The 21961-nt window shown below is 41.0% G+C and overlaps 2 protein-coding genes across 2 annotated transcripts in view; one reads left to right on the top strand and one right to left on the bottom strand.

Moving 5' to 3' along the window:
- capn5b (calpain 5b) overlaps positions 1-21136 on the top strand; it is a gene marked incomplete at both ends in the record, with an annotated part of 34002 nt that extends 12866 nt beyond the window's left edge. The window contains 11 exons of the mRNA XM_080482611.1: positions 4999-5207; positions 6210-6402; positions 11656-11849; positions 13656-13733; positions 13977-14172; positions 14256-14378; positions 14461-14657; positions 15838-15959; positions 16055-16105; positions 16648-16784; positions 20954-21136. Coding sequence (XP_080338737.1) covers positions 4999-5207; positions 6210-6402; positions 11656-11849; positions 13656-13733; positions 13977-14172; positions 14256-14378; positions 14461-14657; positions 15838-15959; positions 16055-16105; positions 16648-16784; positions 20954-21136 — 1683 coding nt within the window. The remainder of the gene's footprint in view (positions 1-4998; positions 5208-6209; positions 6403-11655; positions 11850-13655; positions 13734-13976; positions 14173-14255; positions 14379-14460; positions 14658-15837; positions 15960-16054; positions 16106-16647; positions 16785-20953) is intronic.
- On the bottom strand, positions 1920-2402 carry ompb (olfactory marker protein b; the record flags this gene model as incomplete). Its single annotated transcript, XM_080482612.1, has 1 exon — positions 1920-2402. The coding sequence occupies one exon, from the start codon at positions 2400-2402 to the stop codon at positions 1920-1922; it is 483 nt and encodes a 160-aa protein (XP_080338738.1).
- Positions 21137-21961: the final 825 nt, after the last annotated feature.

Here is a 21961-nt window from a genome sequence, read left to right on the forward strand (position 1 = left end):
AAGGTTTGACTTTGCTCAGGGAGATAAAATACTGGATTTTTGATTGATTCATGACTTTGGTGCAACATGGGGAAACTACTTACACCAAGTTTTGAGTATTTATTGTTTCAGTAACATTAAATAAATTGTGCTAATTTATCTCTATCTCTATTTTATTGCTGCTATTTCCTTGTATTTATGTCTTTCATACATGCCGTTTTAAGTATTTCCCTCTGAAATATTTCTATTCTATCTATTCTATTCTTTATATGCCAATTAATAAGACAAACCAAAAGGAGAAAGAAACGTAAGCGTTATTCATCCCAGTAACTTGTTCGTTTTTATTTGCAGTATCTACTAAAGTAACTACGCCACATTTGTATCCAGTACCTGCGATCCAATTTTTCACTAATATGCACAAAACAGAAAACACACAGCAAAAAAAGGTTTCCTTTCATTGACTTGCATTTGATATTTTGGCTCTTAAGTTAACTAATTTTAGTATTTTTGCATACTTACTCTTTTCCTTGCATTTTTCTTTTCAAAATCATCTGTTGCAGAATTCCAGAAATGTTTTTGGCTTGATCCTCCTCTGTGTCCTTGTTGTTACCTTCAGTCACATGTCACACATGAGGACCGGCATCCTTTTACTGTCCTTAATTGTTTCTAATTTTGTCTGACATTGGCGTTTTCTCCAGTTTTTGTGCGTTGAATACTGAAAATGGGCTTTATAACTTTTATCCATCTTGCTCAGTAGCTTTAGACCATCTTTTCCTCTCTTTCAGAGCGCTGTCTGCCTTTGTGAGGCAGGAAAGGTTGACGTCTGGTGGTTAAAACAGCCTTTTCACCAAGACGATTGTCCTTTCAGAGTCCCTTTAGCCACGAGCTTCATTTCTTATGAAAGCAAAACAAGAAATGCTCCCCCCAGTCTCCAAGGAGATACTTTTCCCCAGTGAACTGTGTGCTGGTACTTCAAAACATTTTACGGTATGCCGCTTTTAGATGAGCTAACTACCGCAAAGAAAAACAAAAAAAACATTTAAACTGCATCGTTTAAGCCTGAGAGATATTCTTTTTTTTAATTTGGCCTCTTACAACCCAATCAAATGTAGAAAATCTTTTGATCATGGAGTGGCCGTGCAAGTGTGAGCCAGAGGACAAGAAGTCAAGACACGAATGCAGATTTGTATTCGTGCGTTTTGAGACTGAGGGTGAGATCGACTTAATTAAGAATCCAGAGAATGTGCAGAGTTAGACTTTATTGAACAGGGAACACAAAGATTGAGCCTCTGATAGTGTGTACCGCTTTGTACCAATAAGGAACACCTGTGATTTTCTCCTGAAGTTATTTTCTTTTCTTTCACACTTTATCAGATCCTCGTCTTTTCATTCACAGTTACACTTGGTGTTGGGTCCCCTGTGGCAAAGCAGTGAAGGAGAGCATGCAAGAGAGCGAAGAGGAGCAGGAGGAGGAGGAGGAGAAATGATATCCACATCCCCCCCTCATCTTGTTTGCGAGACAGGGATAGATGAGGCAGCAGGAACCTGTTCGCTCCTGCACTTGGGAATACTCAGCACCCACATACACAAATACACTCCGTCTCTATGCAATGTCCCATGGGACTCCACGACACAAAACCCTTCAGGGTTGACTGTTTGTTAGGCAGGAGGTTGCAGGAGAGTAAAGTTTTTGTACAACAGTCCAAACACAAAGCTATGTTCATTTGAAAAGAATGTTGATATATTCCTGAGGTTTATTATGATTTTGTTGGGGTTTTTTTCCTACATCAGAGTGCAAAGATAAAAAACATCTTTTGTGAACAACAGGAAGTCTCAACTTCTTGGTTGTCGTCAGGAGACATGGATGTAATGTTGCTTTCTCAGCTAATAGCACATAATCACAAAATAAGAGTTTGCAGCATTTATTGAATTGGAAAGTCTCACTTGTCCACATGGAAGTTGATGGAGCAGTCAATAGTCTCGGGGCTGCAGCCTTTTGCGAACTCGAACAGAAAGTACATCACCTTTCTTACCTTCGCCAACTCGGCAATCCTCTCACCGAACTCGGTGGCGTCCGCATCGTAGCACTGGACGGGGGCATTGGGGGCGGCGGTCGGCTCCCTCCAGAAAACTCCGGCGGGCTCCAGCAGCTGGCGCGTCATCAGGTTGGTGAGGTCGGGCGTCCACAGTTGCGAAGTGGCGGTGACGATGAGGCGTCCCGGCTGAGCGAGCTGCACCGTCCAGTGCGAGAACTGGAGGGATTGTTTGACGAAGTCGAGCCGGTACACGACCTCGTTGGCCTGCAGCAGGCGCTCGCCCTCCTGCCTCTTCTGGCCCCGCTGCTGCAGAGACTGAACCCGCAGGCGCATCACCTCCGTCAGCTGGGTGTCCAGCCGGAAGGGCAGCTCCAACTCTGTAGACATGCTCGGACGGCGGCGCGCCTCAGCAGACTGACCGGTCGATACCGACTGCAGGGTCGAATTAGATCAGCGGCAGTGTTCTCTCTGTCCTGCAAATCTCCGCTCCTTTCTTCAGACCTGCTGCTTTGCTTGTGAGCATGTCTGTAAAGCATCCATAGGAGAGGGCGGGTCTTACATGGAAGCACAGATGATAAGGGAGAAAACATCCTCGAATAATAATTGCGAACAGGGTGCACGGTTTGTCTAGAGGGAGTTGTGCTTGGTAATGTTTTTCTCCTCTCTCTTTGTGTTTACTTGGCGACTGATCCCAGCATTTAATACAATTCCTGCAGTCAGTGAAGCCCGCAAACGTACCAGAGTTGTTCTCTACAGTAGTCTCTTGTTTGTTGACGTGAGACTCCATCGTGTGAGATTGGTGCATGAACGGGGTGTAGCGAAGTGCCATGGCACCTCTGCTTGTGTTCCTGGTCAGTCGTCAGGTCGTCTACCTACCAGAGTCCAGTTTCTGCATAGTGACACTGAGCCCAGATAAAAGCTGAGATCGATGGAGCCTCCCTCGCAGTCCACAGAGCGTAGAGACCGAGAGAGCGTAAGCAAGTGCGAGGCGGAGTGCACCAGAGATTGTCTCCCAGAGGATTACAAAATGACTCCGTGGTGCAGTGCTTTGTTTTTTTTTGTTTTTTTTTCACTCCCCTCACCCTTTTTCTTTTTTTTCTTTTTCTTTCTTTTTTTTTAAGGAGCTGCCAGGCAGAGTTGTTCCTCTGGGGAGGCCAGATTCTCTCCATCAGCAAAGTGTCACCTCCTGCAGAGAGGTTTGACAGGAACTGCTGTTCAGCGAGCGCACCTTGACATCTTGCAAGGACGCCCACGGGAACACTGTCAGTTAGTGGTGTCGCTCATCGCATCGTTTGCAGGTTTTATTGGGTGCCATATATACACAAATAAAGGTTTTACAGGTGCCCCTCGACAGGCTGCTTCTGCATCTGTTGCATGCCCTGTTATCCATGCTGAGGCACGGCGGGATCATGAGAGAATAACACTCCAGGAGCTCTCGATGGCAAAATTTCAGGAAGTACTGGACATCTTCCAGTTATGCCTTCATAGATAAATAGTTAGATAGCATAGGATACCATAGATAGATGCCATAGTTATAGACATTGAATAAAGCTTTTAAAGATAGGTGCCTGTATCGATATTTGCATTTCTCTCTGTGCTCATTGTTCTTGTTACCGTTGATCACTCTCCCGGGTGGACGTGTTTTGTATGAATTAAATCGTGGCGAGGGGGCAGCGGGCACACCTGGCAGATCTGTTTGGCAGCCCTGTCTCCATGACAGGAGTAGGAGAGACAGCAGATACAGTGCAGTACAGTACAGAAATATAACACCACCAGTCAAGGCTGCAACCTCCATTCATCCATCTCTTCCCTGGTTTAATCCACTTGGGGTCACGGCGAGGCTTTAACCTGTTATTTTTACTCTGAAGGTCAGGTACCTCTTCTGTCATTTACCCTTGGTTTACACAATTCAGTGGAGTCGCGTGTGGTACAGTGTGTCCAAGGGGAAGAAGACAAGACTGGAATATACCTTTTGAACCAGTTTATCTGAATCAGGTTCTAGAAATTACGTGGATAGATGTTTATCTTTTCTTTCTTACACCCCTCTACACCTTTGTGGTTGTTGTCTAGTTAGTTTGTAGCTGCATCCGATGTCATTACTTCGTCAACTCAGATTCTTAAGAAGTGCAAATATCCAGATTATGGAGCATCTTCCCCCACTGAATGTAAACAGTGTGTCAGACACAGTGCTGACAGCTCAGCTAATGTGTCACAAAATGTTACTTTTTATTTTACGTTTTATTTGTAGTAACTAGTAAAATTACTCCAGTACTTTTTAAACAACAAACTACTTCCTAATCAGTTTCTTATGCTTTGTAATGCCCACATTTGCCATGAACAAAATAATCCTGTCGCAAGTCTCCATGCACAAGAAAACCCAAAGAAGTGTTGACATCAATAGTCTGAATTACTACAACTCCAAACATGTTTAGTGTTTCACTGTTTGAATTTGACTACATGATAAATTCTTGCACTGAATTCACAGTATCTCAGTAATTTCTTCTACCTGTGCTTGCTTTGGGTTTTTTATGTGAACATGTTGAAGTTTTTTTTCTCGTCTCTCTTGTTAAAATAATAACTACATTGTGCAAAATGGAGCCTGGGTTTTAGGAGTTTCACTGGACCACAGCAAGTGCAATCAGCTGAAACACGCTCATGCACACACACACACACACACACACACACACACACACACACACACACACACCTGCAGTCAAAAAGTTATTACCCCTCACCCATGTCCTATTACAGCTGGATTTATGACTGAGGGAGCCAAGGTTATAAATTTGTCCCCTAATCCTAAATGCATCAGCAGACACAAGGGGGATGAGGGGGACTCGCCCTGGCTGCCCACTCCACCTTGATATTATTTACGCTCCACGGACCAGCGGCTGTTTGTTTGGCTTACCTCCTCCTCCTCCTCCTCTTCCACCCCTTCTTCTTCCTCCTCCTTTTCCGACTCCTCCTCCTCTTCTTCCTCTAGGTGATTCCCGACTGGAAAGAGCAGGAGTGGGATACGGAAAAGCCAGACTCCTATGCTGGGATTTTCCACTTCCGCTTCTGGCGCTTCGGGGAGTGGGTGGACGTGGTGATTGACGACCGGCTACCGACGGTGGACAACCAGCTGGTCTATTGTCACTCCAATGACAGCAATGAGTTCTGGAGCGCCCTGGTGGAGAAGGCCTACGCCAAGTCAGTGTTACTGCCAACACATGCACAGTTTCCTGCATGCAAAAACCCAAACTGGCTGATGAATCCAGTGAATCCTCACTCGTTCGAGTGTTTGACAACATTAACTAACAGTTTCTTTAGTTACATTTATTTGTTCTTGGACTAAATCGGCAGTTGTTTTTATCAATTAATCAATTATCAATGCTGGTGTTCTCTATAATGCATTACCATGACAACAATTAAACCCCTCACTATCTGATTGTTTACAATCATGTAAAAACATGAGGGGAGTGAAAAAAACAAAAAACAAAGCACTGCACCCCTCATGTAAAAACCTAAATTCTTTGTGTTTTCAAGTAGATACAAAATCAAGAAGAGAATGTAGCATATATGATGCATATTGTCAACATTAAACTGATAGGTGGTGGCAAAGTGTTTCCAGTACAATTGGTGTTTGTAGAATATGCAGGATTAGTGAAACACATACACCAGTTTGGCTAACTCAAGACCAAAAGTGGTTTGAGCTCAATTCACAACAGTGTACTTGTGATTCCCTCGTGGTTCCTGTCTGTCTTTTATGTATTTGTCATGTCTGATTATTACACTGAAAAATCCTGTTTGTGGTCTTTGAGGTTGAAGCCCTGGCGTGTCTGTTCAAGTCTCATCTTACAGGGTTGTGTCTGTCTTAACACTGTGAAATATTTCTTATTTGACCCTTTCGGAAATAGCCTTTATGTGGTTTCTCTGACTGTTTTTGCTATCTGTAAACATAAGTCTGCTCCCTCAGCCAAGCTTTATTAGCTATTCAGCCATATGCACAAGACTGACAGATATGATGTTTTCTCTGATCCAAATATAGAAATGATAAAGTGCACTAGAAAACATTTGCAGCAATGATATCTTCACGTAACAAAATATCCCACATTGCTGGAGGATATGGAACACAAAGTCTCAGACGTATCAAGATCTCCATATTGACAGACGCCTCACTACGATGCATGACCAGGTCGTCTTGTCCTGCAGAGTCTATGGCTGCTATGAGGCGCTGGACGGGGGAAACACGGCTGATGCCCTGGTGGACTTCACGGGCGGGGTGTCTGAGCCCGTGGACCTGCTGGAGGGTCAGATGGCAACGGACGAGGTGGCTCGGAACCAGCTGTTTGAACGAGTCCTGAAAGTCCACAACAGAGACGGTCTGATCAGCTGCTCCATCAGGGTGAGCGCTGACACCACGCTCCGACACGAGAGGCTCAGGGGGGAGGCCTTTTCCCAGCATGATATCCCGTTTTTTTTTACAATAGGCATATTTCAACACACAATCATTGTAAGTGTAACTGAACTGAATTTAAAAAATCTTGAAAGAAGCTTTAGTGCAAAGCGTATAAAGTTGCGAGAGGTGCACAGGAGTTGTGACAGGCCCAAACAGCCAATTACAATAACGTCTTATAATAAGTCCAGCATTCATTCAAATTGTATTATTGCAAAGCGCATGTGTCCCGAAAGGTGGGTGAACAGTAGTTTGTGCTTTATGATGGGAAGTTCATCCTCTGAGCAAACCCGATATCGGAGGTTAAATTTTGATATTCTGCTTCAAAAATGTGATTTTTGCAGAAAGACTGTAGCTTTAGTGTAAGGTGAGAAAAGTCTGCGGTGAAGCTAAAGAAGTTTTGAGACTTAAAAGAGGAAACGATTGGATAACTTTTTCAAATGTCATGATTCGGGTCTATTAAAATGTTGATCCTAATCTGCATCCAATCCTATAACACAAATTCATGAATCAGAGAACTACAATCAGTAGACCTTTGATGATTTATTTTAATTTTGTAAAAAATGACATTAATATATCATAAAAGCAGATTTAAAATTTAAAACTGGCTAAAAATGCACAATTTAATATCTTTATTTACAATATCAAACATTCTCCAATATTAAAAGAAATAATTAGATAATTAATGCAAAATACATCAGCGTTTGTGTGATTATGGGAAGTTTGTGCTATAAGTCGTCATACATTTTCAGAACCCAACTGGACAGATCTCGAGATCCAATGGCTTTAATCACATGTCGGCTGATGGTTTGGAGGAAATATGAGTAATCAAGTGTGATCTCCTGCTCAATAAATCGTTCACTATACTCCTCACCAAAACATTACGCTGTTTCACCTTCACATTTTTTTGTCTGTGTTCTTTTACCTGCATATTTGTTTTCACAAGCAGCGCTAGAAAATGTTGCACTGGCCTCTAAATTCTGCATTTATTAAAGAATAACAACCACAGATCTTAACCACTCGTGTTTCCCTTCAAAAATCCTCTTTTCAAGTGACGTTCAGATGGGAAATTTTTATTCAGGTGACCAGAAGCTGCTTGGTCACACTCAACAAAAACAAATCCAAGAGTCCACAGCCGTGTTAACTGCTTTGAGAGGCTGTAATTAGGCAGAGTGTCGCTTCAGGCTAAATGCTAATTCCTGCACGGTGACGTGCTCACAATGAGAATCAGTCTTCACTGTCTCGCATGGGACAATTTAGCCCGCAGCAGCATCTAGTAATGACAATCATCTTCATTTTTCTTTTTTTCTTTTTTAAGGATATTTCAATCTCCAGCAGAGCAGCTGATTGACTTTTGACCAAGATAATAAACATTTTTCTTGAAAAATGCCTGAGGTGAAATCGTTTGAATCAAACTTCACTGTGTCTTCACGCATGTTGAACTACATACAGACAAATTATATTGACCAAAATCGGTTTTATCTCGGCCACTTCTGCTTTAGAAAAAAAAAAAGTGAGATCTTTTGCCACTTCTGGTTTAAAGTCATATTCCTGCATCTTATTTTAGTGACAGAGACACAATGTTCCTTCCGCTCATCATTGATTCCTTTGGAGAAAAAAAAAAAAAACCTTTGAAAATTGTGTAATCGACCAAAGCTGACCTTTAGTGCCCCGAAGCAAGTTTTAATAATTGGACCATTTTCTGCTCTGATTGAAAATCCAGGAAGAAAAAAGTTTCTGGAAACACTGTACAGCAAAAAGAGGAAGTTGTGTGTGTGAAATAAATAGATTTTTTTGTAGTAGTAGTAGTAATTGATGAGCCGTAGACGTTGTTACAGTTACTTCAAAGAGCGACAAGTGTTGTTCCAGTCGGGAATGACATTTTATAGAAATCAGACCACATCTGAAACAAAATGATGTTGTTATGAAGTGTCCTGAAGGACTCAGCGATCATGCTTTAATCCTTTCTACTCTGGATGCTGAACTGTGACCGAACACTTCTAACAGAAGGATTATGAGAAATATGAACTCGTCATGCACGTGTTCAGTATTTTTTTTTACTTTAAAACCTTTTAACTACTAAAGTAATTACAATTGATCTTCAGTTTAAACGTATTCTAATTCTCCTCCCGTCACCTCAAACACGTGAAACCAATAATTTATTGAGCGGACTGCGAGCCAACGGGAAATGTCTGTCTGCTATAGAGCCATCAACTGACAAATAGAAGAACTAAAAGACTCGGTGATCATGCTTTATTAAGTATTACTGCACACCTCACCCAGGAAGGTAGATGTATTTGATATCTACTACAGTGAAGCACTTTGAATTGTGTGAACCTGCATGAAAAGCACGGTGTGATTGGTTTGATTCATTGATTTATTCATGTTCATTAGCTGACTTATGAGCAAACATGCAATTGATTCTTTTCACTTTAACATGGTTTAAATGGCTGTCCTCACCACAACCTGCGAAACCCATAATTCATTGATCTGTGGAAAATGTCACGGCCTCATGTGGCCTGCACAGCCTCATATTTACTGTTGAGATTTTAACCAGTGTCGGGAAAGTCTCGTTTCGAGTTAAAGCAGCTAATTTGTCTCTTAAGGGCGATCTTCTTTGTCACTGTAGATCCATCAAAAAAAAAAATTAAAGGCTGCAAGTGCTTCTCAACTTTAGCTCAAAACACAGAAACCAGATTTCATGCATTTTATTAATTAAGCATTAAATGAAAACAAAAAAGTATGCGACACAAGCAGCTCCACGACTAATTAAAGATTTAAAGGGAATTGTATTTGTTCTGAATGCTCATTTTCCTTTTCTTGCATGAAGATTGGATTTTGCAGGAATTCCATATTCTGATCAAGCTGGAACTCAGTGCACAACAAAGTGTCTTGGCCTCAGTTTCCCTCAGGTTTTCCTGGTTTCCCCTCTGCTGCCCCAGCCTGCCCTGTGTTAGCTGCTTCCTCTCTGCAAGCTCTCTCAGCTTTAGCACAGCCGGTCTCACCACCAGCCAATCACAAACCACAGCCGCTGAATTCAGATTGGCTGTGCCTCCTGCAATCGGATTGCTCGTAGTATTACCAGTTACTAAGGGACTGGTGAGTCTTCTTCACTTATGTCAGAGATGGTGAGGAGCTCCTTAGCATTTCTGTGCGTTTGCCAGAGAAAGCGATCCTGTTATGTTACCGCACAAGTTAAGTTCCCTCTTGATTATTACAGATCGGAGTGTAAGAGACACTTCGACTCTTGGCATTAAGGTTGTTGATTTATGTGTTTCCTGCTTATAAAATGGAATTAGGTCTTAAAATAACAGTTATCATTAATTTCAGGTATTTCTTTTATTGGCCAATTTGTACCTGAGGAGTAAAACTGCTCAGATACGGGCACCTTTTTAAGAAAAAATAAGTTTAAGCTTAAGTAATTAAGGTTAATTTAGTCAATTAGGGTTTTTGTTTGCATCTCATAGGTTAAATAAAAAGCAACTGTATAACATAATTGTTGTAAAAACAGTGTAAGAAAATAATAATAATAATAATAATAATAATAATAATAATAATAATAATAATAATAATAATAATAATAATAATAATAATAATAATAATACATTTATTTTATATTTGTTTAATTTTTATTAAAGTAAAATACAACTCATTCACAAAAAACTGAGTTTGAAATACAATAAGTAAAAAACAAACAAATAAAACAAACAAAAGATAAATAAATAGAAATTATATATATATAAATAATATTAAAATTCATCAATAAATAAATACAAATTTGATAAAAGTGAGTTTTAGTTTTCCAGTCTGAGATTCTATTTATTAACTTCCACAACCAGAGAGCCATTACAGTAGCAGGGCTATTATATTCCATGGAGAAATTCAATTTACATGTCAACAATGTCATATTCTACATTCTATGTATTCAGTAATATTTCATGCAGCAAATGTATTCCATCAATGATTATATCACTCTCTTCATCTGGAAATCAGGGCAACAATTTGAGTTTGCAGCTCTTCCAGCGAGAAGAACTGGTTCTTATTATATGAAGCTGCTGGAAACTGCAAGAACATGTAATACCCGTTTGTCTCTGGGACTTTGCCTCCATTGATATTGCCAGTTTTCATGCAACAATTTTAACATGGTAACTCTTATGCGAGCCATCTTAAGAAAAACTGTGAAAAAACCCAATGTGAATTCCCTAGTTTGAAGCTGGTTTGAAGGAAATATGTGTTGCAGGGATATTACATAACAACAGTTTCAGAGAGAGAAAAGGTTATGGATTGAGTTACTGTTTCTTCAAAGAGCAACCACAATCTATTGTGCTTTACTCCCCTGCTGCTGTATTTTTCTTTCTCTTTCAAGAAAACACAAAACTGCAGAACTCTGTGTGTGGTTTGTCAGCGTGCAGTTTGTTGAATTTCTGAGAGGAAATCATAAAAAATATAAAAGAATTGGGTTTCAGAATTGAGTGTTGAACAAATAACACAAGTAGAAATGTAATGGAGTCACATATCATATTATAAAATACACTATAAGCACATACAGCACATACACTTAACAAAGTCATACATGACTTTTATTCAGGTCAGCTTGTGAAAAAGCAGTAATCACTTTGGGAAAGAAATGTATTCGCCATTCACCATGTAAATACTTTAACGAAAGAGGAGATACATAGACATTGAGTTTAATGTATCAGCATACAATATATAAGTGTGTATAGTACGAGTATATTCAATGGCATTTTAAGTATATTTTAATCTTCAAACATGACTTGAAACGTAGATTTGACGTGTAAAAGTTATAGAAAGTAATGCCCGATATTCACGGTAACGTTTGTGGATGTGATTTTCAGAAGACTGAAGCAGTCCTTATTTATTTCAAACTCCTTATCACAACCGATGATCTAATAATGGCCAGTAACATAATAACTGTCTGTAATGTTCTCATTTTGGCCATTTTGAATGTAATAATGGCTACTAACCTAATAAAGCACCAATAATGTAATATAATAGTAAAAACCTGCTATAAAAGCTTTTATTTCTTAAGAAATGCAGTCCTAATTGTCTATTATTACAATATTGACTGCAGTTGGTTGAAACATCCTATCACACCATTGACAAGTTATTACATTATTGGCAGTATTACGCTATTGGTTGTTACATTTCCTAAACCCCTCTTGTACTCCTGCCGTGTCGTAGGCGACCACGGTGGAGGACATGGAGGCGCGACTGGACTGCGGTTTGGTCAAAGGCCATGCCTACGCCGTGACGGACGTTCGGAAAGTGCGGCTGGGTCACGGACTGCTCGCCTTCTTCAAGTCGGAGAAGCTGCACATGATCCGCATGAGGAATCCCTGGGGGGAGAAGGAGTGGAGCGGCCCCTGGAGCGACAGGTAACCGCAGCACCGCCACCTGCAGGCCGGACTCCTGACGCCCCTCGAGTTTCAGCTCGTCCCTCAATCCGCAAATACGTCTACGAATCAGAGACACAAAGAATAAATTCATCCGGTAATATGTTACCTTGCTTTGACCTACACCAATATAACCGATTCCCCCTGGCCTGTAAAAACACTCATTTCTAAAAGGCTACATGTGATGAATGAGCAAGCAGAAGCCGGACAAAGACCGATCTGTGGCTGGGCTTCATGACGTAAACAAGAGAGCAGCACAAAGAGAAATGTCATGAAAAATGGAAATGCAATCAAGCTAATGGGCCACAGAGCAAACAAGGATAACCAAATTCAGCTCTTTGTAGAGAAGAGTAGTTCCTGCTTTCCTGCTCCATTATGCTTCCGCACACTTCTCACAGCGATAGATAAAACTGGGATTGAGCCGCTCCCTCCACGTCTCCGAGCTGTTGGCTGCCAGACTCTGTGAAACAAACACGGAGGTGGTAAAGCCGGATAATAATGGAGTCTGAATTATTGATGAGGCTCAAAGACAGACAGATGTTATTAAAAAGACGTGAGTCATCTCCCTCCTTTTGCCATCATTCACTCACTGTCACTGAATAATTTATTCATGGTTTGATAAAACCCGTTACTGTAAATGGGGGCCGACAGACTGTTGCGATGTGGACGTTTGTCAGTGAATCATAAACAGAGAGAGATATAAACACAGAGCTAATGCAGCCTGTAAATGTCAGAGCCTCCCCTGAGCTGTGAATACAGAATGGACCTCGATGTTTAGGTATGATTCACAGCGGCAAATACTACATACTGTTTATTTTCCAGCTGAGGCATTAACAGAATGGCGCCCGTGAGCGATACATCCATCCGTGATTTATACATCTGAGGGAGTTTGTTAGAAGTCAATTTTAACATTCAGTCTTTTGCGGAATCAAACACAAGGAGTAAAAACATGTTTAAAGAGCAGCTTGGAGGTAGGTTTCCGATTCTGACCACCGCTGGATCACGAACAATTCAGTTTCAATTTCTTTATTCAGATACAGTAGCACCAAATACTACACGGTCATTTCCAGGTACTTGTACAGAGAAAACTCCAACAAATTAATCAGTATCCTTTGGTTTCATAGATAAATATATTTGCGTATTGTCTGCATAACAATCAAAGTCAAGTGGTGTGTTTTCTGATAATATTCACGTCAGTGAGCATGTATGACGGGAAGACTATGGGTCCTAACACAGAACCCTGTGGAACCCCATGTTTAACTTTAGTTTGAGCTGAGAAGTCATCATTAACATGAGCAAAGTGGAACCTGTCTGATATATATATATGATCAAAACCAGTTTAGTGCTGTACCTTCATCCTACTATGATCTAGTCTCTGTAGTACAATGTTATGATCATTAGTATCAGATGCAGCACTGAGGTCGAACAGGACAAGAACAGAGACCAGCCTTTTGTCTGAAACCAAGAGAAGATCACAAGTATCTTTAACCAGATCTAAAAACCTGACTAAAAAGACTCAAATAAACACAAAACACAAAGAACTGCAGTTTTGAAAATACTTTGACTTAGCCATCACATTTTGATCGCTTGTCAAAATCGCTGAGATCCTTACTTTTCTCTCATTTTTTCTTTTCTTCTAAGGAGGAGAAAATGTTCACATGCTGCCTGATAAAACCTATCTATCTATCTATTAACAGGTGCCAAGATAACGTGATAAATCGTAATATTCGCGTCACCTGCCAATGGTGATAAGTTGTATGTTATTGTGCTTTATTTTGTCCATTTCAGTTCGGAGGAGTGGAACAAGGTGAGCAAGAGTGAGAGAGAGAAGCTGGGCGTCACTGTACAGGATGACGGCGAGTTCTGGTAAGAACCACAAACATGCTGACACAGAATTCATCATTTTAAGTTTGAGCCCATCAGCCCCGTGTCGCCTCGTCTCCATTTAAAATCGACCTGTTTGCTCTGTTCCTGGTCTTATTTCCTATATTTTTGCACCTGTTCAAGGTTTTTTTTTTTTTTTTTTCTTCTTCTTCTTTAAGCTTCTTCCCTCTAGTTGGTATCCACTCTTTCCGGTCTCTCTTCTCCTCTTTTCCCGCCCTCGTGCAGGATGACGTTCGACGACTTCTGCCAGTACTTCACTGACCTGATCCTGTGCCGCCTCATCAACACCTCCTACCTGAGCATCCACAAGACCTGGGAGGAGGAGGTGATGAGGGGCTCCTGGATCCACCGCCAGGACCCCCTCCGCAACCGGTCGGGTGGCTGCATCAACCACAAGGCGACCTTCCTGCAGAACCCTCAGGTGAGTCCGCATGTTTCTGTTGTTATCAGAGAAGAAGAGCAGCGCTGGGAGTGTGACCTGATGTCCCCGGTGTCTCGTCGCAGTATGTGTTTGACGTGAAGAAGGTGGAGGACGAGGTGCTGATCTGCTTACAGCAAAAAGAGAAGAGAGCCACGCCCAAAGAAGGCAAAGGGGAGAACCTGGCTATAGGCTTCGACATACACCGGGTAGGAGCGTGCGCACACAGCACAGACGTGTACTTGTTCCCAGCCTGACAAATCTCAGCTGTCACGTCTCCTCGTGCTGCAGGTGGAGCTAAATCGGAAGTACCGTATGCACTCAGCCCAGCAGAAAGTAGCGGGCTCCATCTACATCAACTCGCGCTGCGTCTTCCTCAGGAAAGAGCTGAAGGAAGGCCGATACGTCATCATTCCCACGACCTTCGACCCCGGGCAGCAGGGCGACTTTCTGCTCCGAGTCTTCACTGATGTGCCTTCTGACTGCAAGTAAATATGTGTGATGTACAAGAGCGTCTCAAACTATTTGAATACAATGGCGAAGATATTTTTGTTCCATAGTTCAATTCAAACCATAAAAACGTGAGTGGATTTTACATTCATGACACAGAGACGGAAATGTTTCAATTTAATTTGACTTTATTACTCATAATTGTAACTTTTATGTCATAACAATCCAAAATAAGGCATAAAAAAAACGATGACACTTCATAAGAGCAGATGTGTTTTTACCCTTTATTTTTTAACTAGAGGCTAAAACTATCTTTGCTTGAAACATCTATTAACGTCTCAATGATAATCACATTTTTTGAGAGGCACCTGTTTCATAACGCTGCAGCTGATATGAAATGAAACTGTAGATACACAAAAATAAACAAAATCACACAAAAATAAACGAAATCACATTATCACAACTCAACATGTTATTGTTTTATAATTATTTCAGCTTGAAAAATAAAAACCAGTAGTAGTATCAGATCTCCTGAATACACTTAACAATACGTCTTTCCTAAAAAAAAAACTGCCAAAAGACATTTAATAGGTTTAATGTATTTCAAACATGTACACTGAGCCTCAAAACAGTGAAATTGAGAAAAGTGAAGATGATTCAAACGCCCTCCAACTGCCTACACACGTTGATACATATGAAAGTAACATTGAAAATGGGAAAAATATATATATTTGTATCCTCAGAAAACCTTTAGTTATCCTTAATTTGAAAGAAGTGATGTTGAAAAACCTAAAATTACCAGAAGAAACCTGCAGCAGAGCCCAAATACCTGCCTCATTTTATGTTGCTCTCTAGTTTTTCCCTCTATTGATACATTTTTTTTTTCGCTTTTTAATTCTTTACTTCACCCTTTTTCTGGGTGGTTACTCTGTCGGTATTACTTTTCTTGTTTGTTAATGTAAAGCACTTGCAATAAAACAGTTAAAATCAATGAGCAGATAAAAAGGAAGTTAAAAAGACGGAACAAAAACAGTTCATGTGTATGTCAAAGTATGTCAAAGATCACTCACTTGGTCTGCCTCACCCTCTCAGGTAGATTTGATTGAAAGCCGTTCTAATCCACCCAGGTGTATCTCCTCAACAGGTTGGATGTTAGTGGAGTGTAAAGAGGAAAAAGAAGAGGCCAACGGTGTTGATGTTGATCTGTCTCATCTCCAGAGAACTGACTCTGGACGACCCTCCTCAGACGTGCTGGACGGGGATGTGTGGCTACCCTCAGCTGGTCACTCAGGTCCATGTACTGAACGCCGAGGGTCTGCAGGGACAGGACTCCAATGGAGGTGGGAGTATGGCCGTGACACGGCCTGCATGTTAAAGATCATGTGTGATTCATGTGTTTACAAAACATTCTATGAACTCCTGTAAAAACCCACAGAGCTGCACTGCCTCTATCCCGAAAAGAAAAGACTTCTGCGCAAAGCAAGAGGTACCACAGCACCACCTGTTGAATTAATGTGTTAGCACCAGCCTGCAGTACACTGTAGTCACTGTGTGTGCACTAACTGCTGCAACTTTTACCAGTCACTCACCTTTAAAGCCACTTTGTGCAAAGATTTATAGAAATTATAGCATTTATGTTTAGGAAGTTGTGTAAAAAAAAATTAACCCTTCTACCGAAATATGTCTTCTGGAGAAGAACTTTCTTAATGTCTTCCTCCACATGATGGCAGTAAGGTTGAAAATGTGCATGCCTTTCACACAGTGGCTTTAAAATTGTTTAGTTTTCATTGAGAGAGCAGTTTGCAGTGTGGATTTTCTGCTTTCCTGCATCACACATTATCGTACACTGGATATCAGCGTGCTATCAGTTTGAGCTGTGGGAGTGCGTGACCAGCATTTCTTGCCATTTTCCAACATGTAGCCGATGCGATATATCAAGAAGATAATCAGATTTCACTAAAGCCTTGAGTCCACTTTGCACAATGTTAATTTAATGATTTTTTTTTTTTCTATTCGTTCTTGGCTTAGCTGTGGATCCCTATGTAATCATCACCTGTGAAGGAGAGAGGGTTCGCTCGCCAGTTCACAAGGACACACGCTGCCCAAACTTTGACATCAAAGGCCTGTTCTACCGCAAGAAACCCAAGGACGGCATCCACGTCGAGGTGAGCTGTCGCTGCGCAGCATCCATGCAGCTGCTTTATCACTTCATCTGACACACCAGACGTCACTATGGGCCCGAATTACTAATATCCGGCGTAAAGCGCACTTAATTGCATGTTCACGCAAATGGATTGTGTGTTCAGTTTGCAGATGATTTGCTAAGAATACCACCATGAGTGATATCAGATTCCCGTTTTATATGAATCTGTCAACATAAATGCCTCACTGTATTTTGCCTGATTTAATGTTGATGTTCCTCAGAGCGTCTTGTTAGTAGATCCGCTCCCACATCTGTGTGCATATGACATCACACAAACCTTGAGTAGATCAGAAAATGATCACACCCGCCGGTCACCAATTAAGCCACCTATGCAACAACATGCAAGACAGTATGCGGGGAGAATGCAAACCTCAATGTGAAGCCTCGTAGTGGGTCATTGCATCACAAATAGCAGGTTCAACCGCACACACACACACTCCTCATTCCCTCCACTGCATGAGCAACCCTATCATCTGTAGGAACTTTACCGTTTTAGGATGTCGAGACCATTGCAAACTTAACGTTTTTCATCGCTAAACGACTTAAACCTTTCTGAATAAATGCTAAAAAGCATGAAGCAGATCCATCAATTTTTGATTTCTTCTCATGGGTCGCAGCTGGAATATTTCTGAATGTTGAGTGATTAAAGCTACATTTCAATAAATCAATCTAAGAAGGGAGAGAGATGACAGATTTTCTTCACTTCTGGGGCGACATTCCCAGGTATTTTACCATTGGAAAACCATTAGAAAGAGAATTTTGCCTATTATGACCTCTTTAATATTGTCACACTTACTTTCAGAACCAGCATCACCTTCTCATACAGTTTGAGTTCCAGTAGTTTTTCTATTGGCGAGGACTACAAAGCCCGTATTTACCCTCAGTGTCTATTAAGGCTTGACACTAAATGTTTACATGTCGATGTATAGTATATATATATATATATATATATATATATATATATATATATATATATATATATATATATATATATATATATATATATATATATATATATATATATATATATATATATATATATATATATATATATATATATATCCCGTCAAATAACAGAAGCCTTAATAAAGAGATGATCAGTGTTATTCACTTCACCTGTCAGTGTTCATAATGTTATGGTTGATCAGTGTGCGTAATTAGAAATGCTTCAAAGATGATAGACAGAATGACGATGACGCCAAAATACAAGATATGCATTAAAACAAATAGTATTTTTCTATTAACTAAAGACTGTATTTCCATGTATTTAGGTATTTTGGTCAAAACACTTGTAAAAGGGTCAAATTCTACATTTTATTGACATCTCCAGTAGCCAGTCATGCTGAATATGCATTATTCAGCCCCGACAGCTGCTGGTGGCGCAGAGGAGAGACTCCATGAAGATAAATGTGCATCACAATAGAGGGGGCGGGGCTTAGGAAAACACCCTCAAGTGCAGGATGAGTCGTCAGATATTTGATGTGGGAAAATATTCAAATATCAATATCTTGAAAAGTGCACGTCACGAGATAAATGTTGGTTCACAGGCAAAATATATAAAAGATGAGAAGAAACAATTTTTCATTTTTAGGGCACTTTGAACTATCTTTGAGAAGACGAAGCAGAAGTAGGTTTTTTCTTTTTTTTTATTCCCTCAGGCGATGTCAAGTTGATTCATATCAGCTGAGAAGAGCGTTTTCTTTTTTTTCTTTTTTTTTTCTTTCGCTGAGTCACTGTTTACAGTGCAGAGCTGGATAATTAAGTAATGATGCACACAGAGGGTGCAGGGACTTGTTAATCACACACTGGATGAAAGATGCAGTGAAGTTTTCTAACGAGGCACCAGTTACCTTCTTCTTCTTTGTTCTGTGTGTGAACAGGCTGCCTTCTTAACTGAAGTTTATACAAACATTTGACAACGCTGATGTTTAACGGAGCCAGGATGATAAACATTTTTAGATGCGAGAAGTGGGAATACAACCAAGCAAAGGCATAATTATTTAAGTGTTTTTTTTTTTGTTTTTTTTTACTAATATCTCTCAGTATCTTTAGACGTTGACATTTGAAGAAGGCACAATCGAGCCTTGAGCTATCAGGGAGCAGAAACAGCCGCTCTTCTTCCCTTTTTTTCTCTTTACGTTTGGAAACGAGTTGTCACAATGTAGACGTCCACTCATGCAAGAAATCCATACGATTTTGACCTTTAATGAAGCTGAAACCAACAAACAAAAAAAACGAATCCCAGGTGAACGAAAAAGCGACCACATCCACCGTCCGCCCTAGAAGACTCTTTACCCTCGATTCAGTTGCTCCGAGATGCTTCCTACATGGACAAATGCAAATATGGATTAAAAGATAAAAACCTCAGCCATGATTTCATACAGTCTGTAAGGCCCAACAGTGCTGCTTGAACTCAGACTTCCCAGGTCACGGTTTCTCCCCCAGGTGGCCTGAATCTGTCTTCAGCTGAGTAACAAACCCGTTTCTCATTTACTGCTCATTTTGCAGAACGTCCATGACCAATCACTTACAGGCCCAATATCAGGCAGTATTTGTAAGCCCTTGTACTTGTTAGAGGAATTTTCTGTGGTAATATTGATGCTGATTGAGCTGTGAAATTGTTTTATTTAAAAGAAATGGAGTGGGCACTGTGGGCGGGCAGAGCGAGTAAGAAATCACTTAACATGGTCTTCACTCGGTGGTTACAAACACCCCAAAACATTGTGTGGGGGCAATTCAATAACTTAAAAATTAATTGACAGCTAAAGGTATTGTGAGCAGGAACTGACATTGTAGAGGTAATTGCTGTGTTTGTGCAGAAATTGATTTGTACGGCTCGTTGTGTACCGACGCAATTCAACGTGCTCTACGTGACAAAGTTAGGTTTAAAGCTGTGAAGTGAAAATTAAAAACAACTATGGAAAAATAATGCATATCTCAGAGAGAGAGAGAGAGAGGGAGAGAGAGGGAGAGAGAGAGAGAGAGAGAGATGCTAAAGTTTGAGAATAAATCTTCAGAAATCTGATAGAAATCTTAGTCTGTCTGTTTTAATATGGGGTTGTTGTTGTATGGGACCTTGGTATTTCATCTGATTTCCACTCTGAGTACCTGTTTTAGTTTCCTGTGTACATTTCTGTTGTTTTTTTTGTAGTTCCCGGTGTAGTATTTATTGAGATTTCAATCTCTACTGGATTGTAATTTCATCAGCAACTTCTAAACGTATGTCTCTCGTGGGATTTGAAACTAAAAATAACCTATTAATGTCAGTTAAACAATATAGATTCAAATATTTATGCAGTAAATTTTAAGAGGGGCTGCTTTCTGTACCAGTATGTACTTTATCATATTTTTGCTTCAGCAAAGCATTTCTTAGTTCTTCAACTGAATGTGGTTGAAACATTTTCTTGTACAAAACCTTTGACATTTGGCATGTCTGTGCTCATGTGTCGGAAAAAACTTTTGGAAAATAGGTGCAAATTGTGGACGTGGTCCATTATTTTACCTCTTCTTGAATCTGCAAACTATTCTTCTAGCGGGTGTTGTTGCGATCGTGTCATTCTCTGCTCCTTTTCTATCAGCTTGTAGTAACTTCGGCTCGTAAGAGTGAAACTGTTCACTAGTGAAGTGGTGATGGGGACATTTCTCCCACTTTAAAGTATTTGGGAAGCGAACTGTGGCTGTTTCATCTTGACAAGGTCAAAGGTCTGATAACCCCTCCCTCTGTACAACATAACATCTGAGATCATTTTGACGATTACTCGTCTTTTGTCTGAGATAAAAAAGAATCACACAGTGAAACTGCCTTTACCTGCAAACTTGACACAGGGTCACTTCCCTCATGTCAACCAAAGAAGCCAAAAGTCATTTTAAAAGGAAAAGTGGACGACCGGGTTTAGTTTTCAGATATATTCCTCTTCCTGCTATTAGACTCGTGTGCGTCGACACTTTATTTCATCCTTTGTGTTTCGCTGTCGTCTTCCTGTCACCTTTGATTTTCACTCACTGCTGTAATTCCCCTGCCGAGGCTCCCCTCTTGTGCTTATTGCCTTTTGTCTTTTGTCTCCTTTCTTTTCCTCGCTTTCCTCGTTGGCTTTCGGACGGCCTCCTTACCCTCCCGCGAGCGGCCAACAGATCTACAACAAGAACATGATCGTGGACACCTTCTTGGGTCAGGTGATTTTGTTCAGCGACCCCAACGAGCGGCAGGAGCAGCACACGCTCCACCTCCGCGACAAGGGCAGCCGCCAGGACAACGACCTGCCGGGCACGCTCACTGTGCGCCTCATCACCTCCACCACACTCAACAACATCTGACCGGATCATTTGGACCGTCGGAACCGTTCACGCCCGAAGGGCGGCTTTCTGATTGCAGCCGCCGCTCTCCGCCACCGTCCATTTTTTTTCCAGCCGATGCAGAATCTCACCGTCTTTCTCCGCCGCTTGCACTCTCTCTGCGTCTCTCATGAGTTTCTAGTTATTTGCTTCAGTTCAGATTTGAGGTTTGCAGATATTTCCACATGCAAGGTGTCTAGTAAGGATACGGAGGGGGGGGGGGGGGGGGGGGGGGGGGGGGGGGGGGGGGTTGAAACTGTTTGAACACATCCCTGCCAAAATTGTCCATCATTTAGTGTTTGCTTCTGAAAATGTCTCCTAAATTAGTTATCATTGCAGGTTTTGTAGCCAGAAAACGACCATTTGTCCCTGTAGTTGTTGTTTCTCGCTCTACAATCAGTAGACTTCATTTTAACTTTATGTGTATTGTTCTAATCGGACACATGCACACCAACCTATACATGCACATACGATACATATGCAGACATTTCTGCACTCCATGCATGTGCCAATGTTTCCAAGGGCTATGCATTGCCTTAAGGCTGAGTCTGTCTCTCCAGCTTGAGGAGACTGGGGGGGGTTATGCTAATCACTACTTGGGTTTATCATCTAAATCAGCTGTTCTCTGTGTTAGCACACCCTCCATTTCTGTTTCTCAACATCTGCATCACAGCTTCTTCTTCTTCTTTTTTTTTTTTCCGTCTCGCCTTCTGTCTCCCGTGTGTGGACATGATGTATTCCCTTTTTCTATCCGTGGATAATCCTCCCACCCAGTCGGCCCACTCTGACACCTCAAGTCTTCAAGCA

Source organism: Lipophrys pholis (assembly GCF_963383615.2).
Source record: "Lipophrys pholis genome assembly, chromosome: 16".
Taxonomy (NCBI): Eukaryota; Metazoa; Chordata; class Actinopteri; order Blenniiformes; family Blenniidae; genus Lipophrys; species Lipophrys pholis.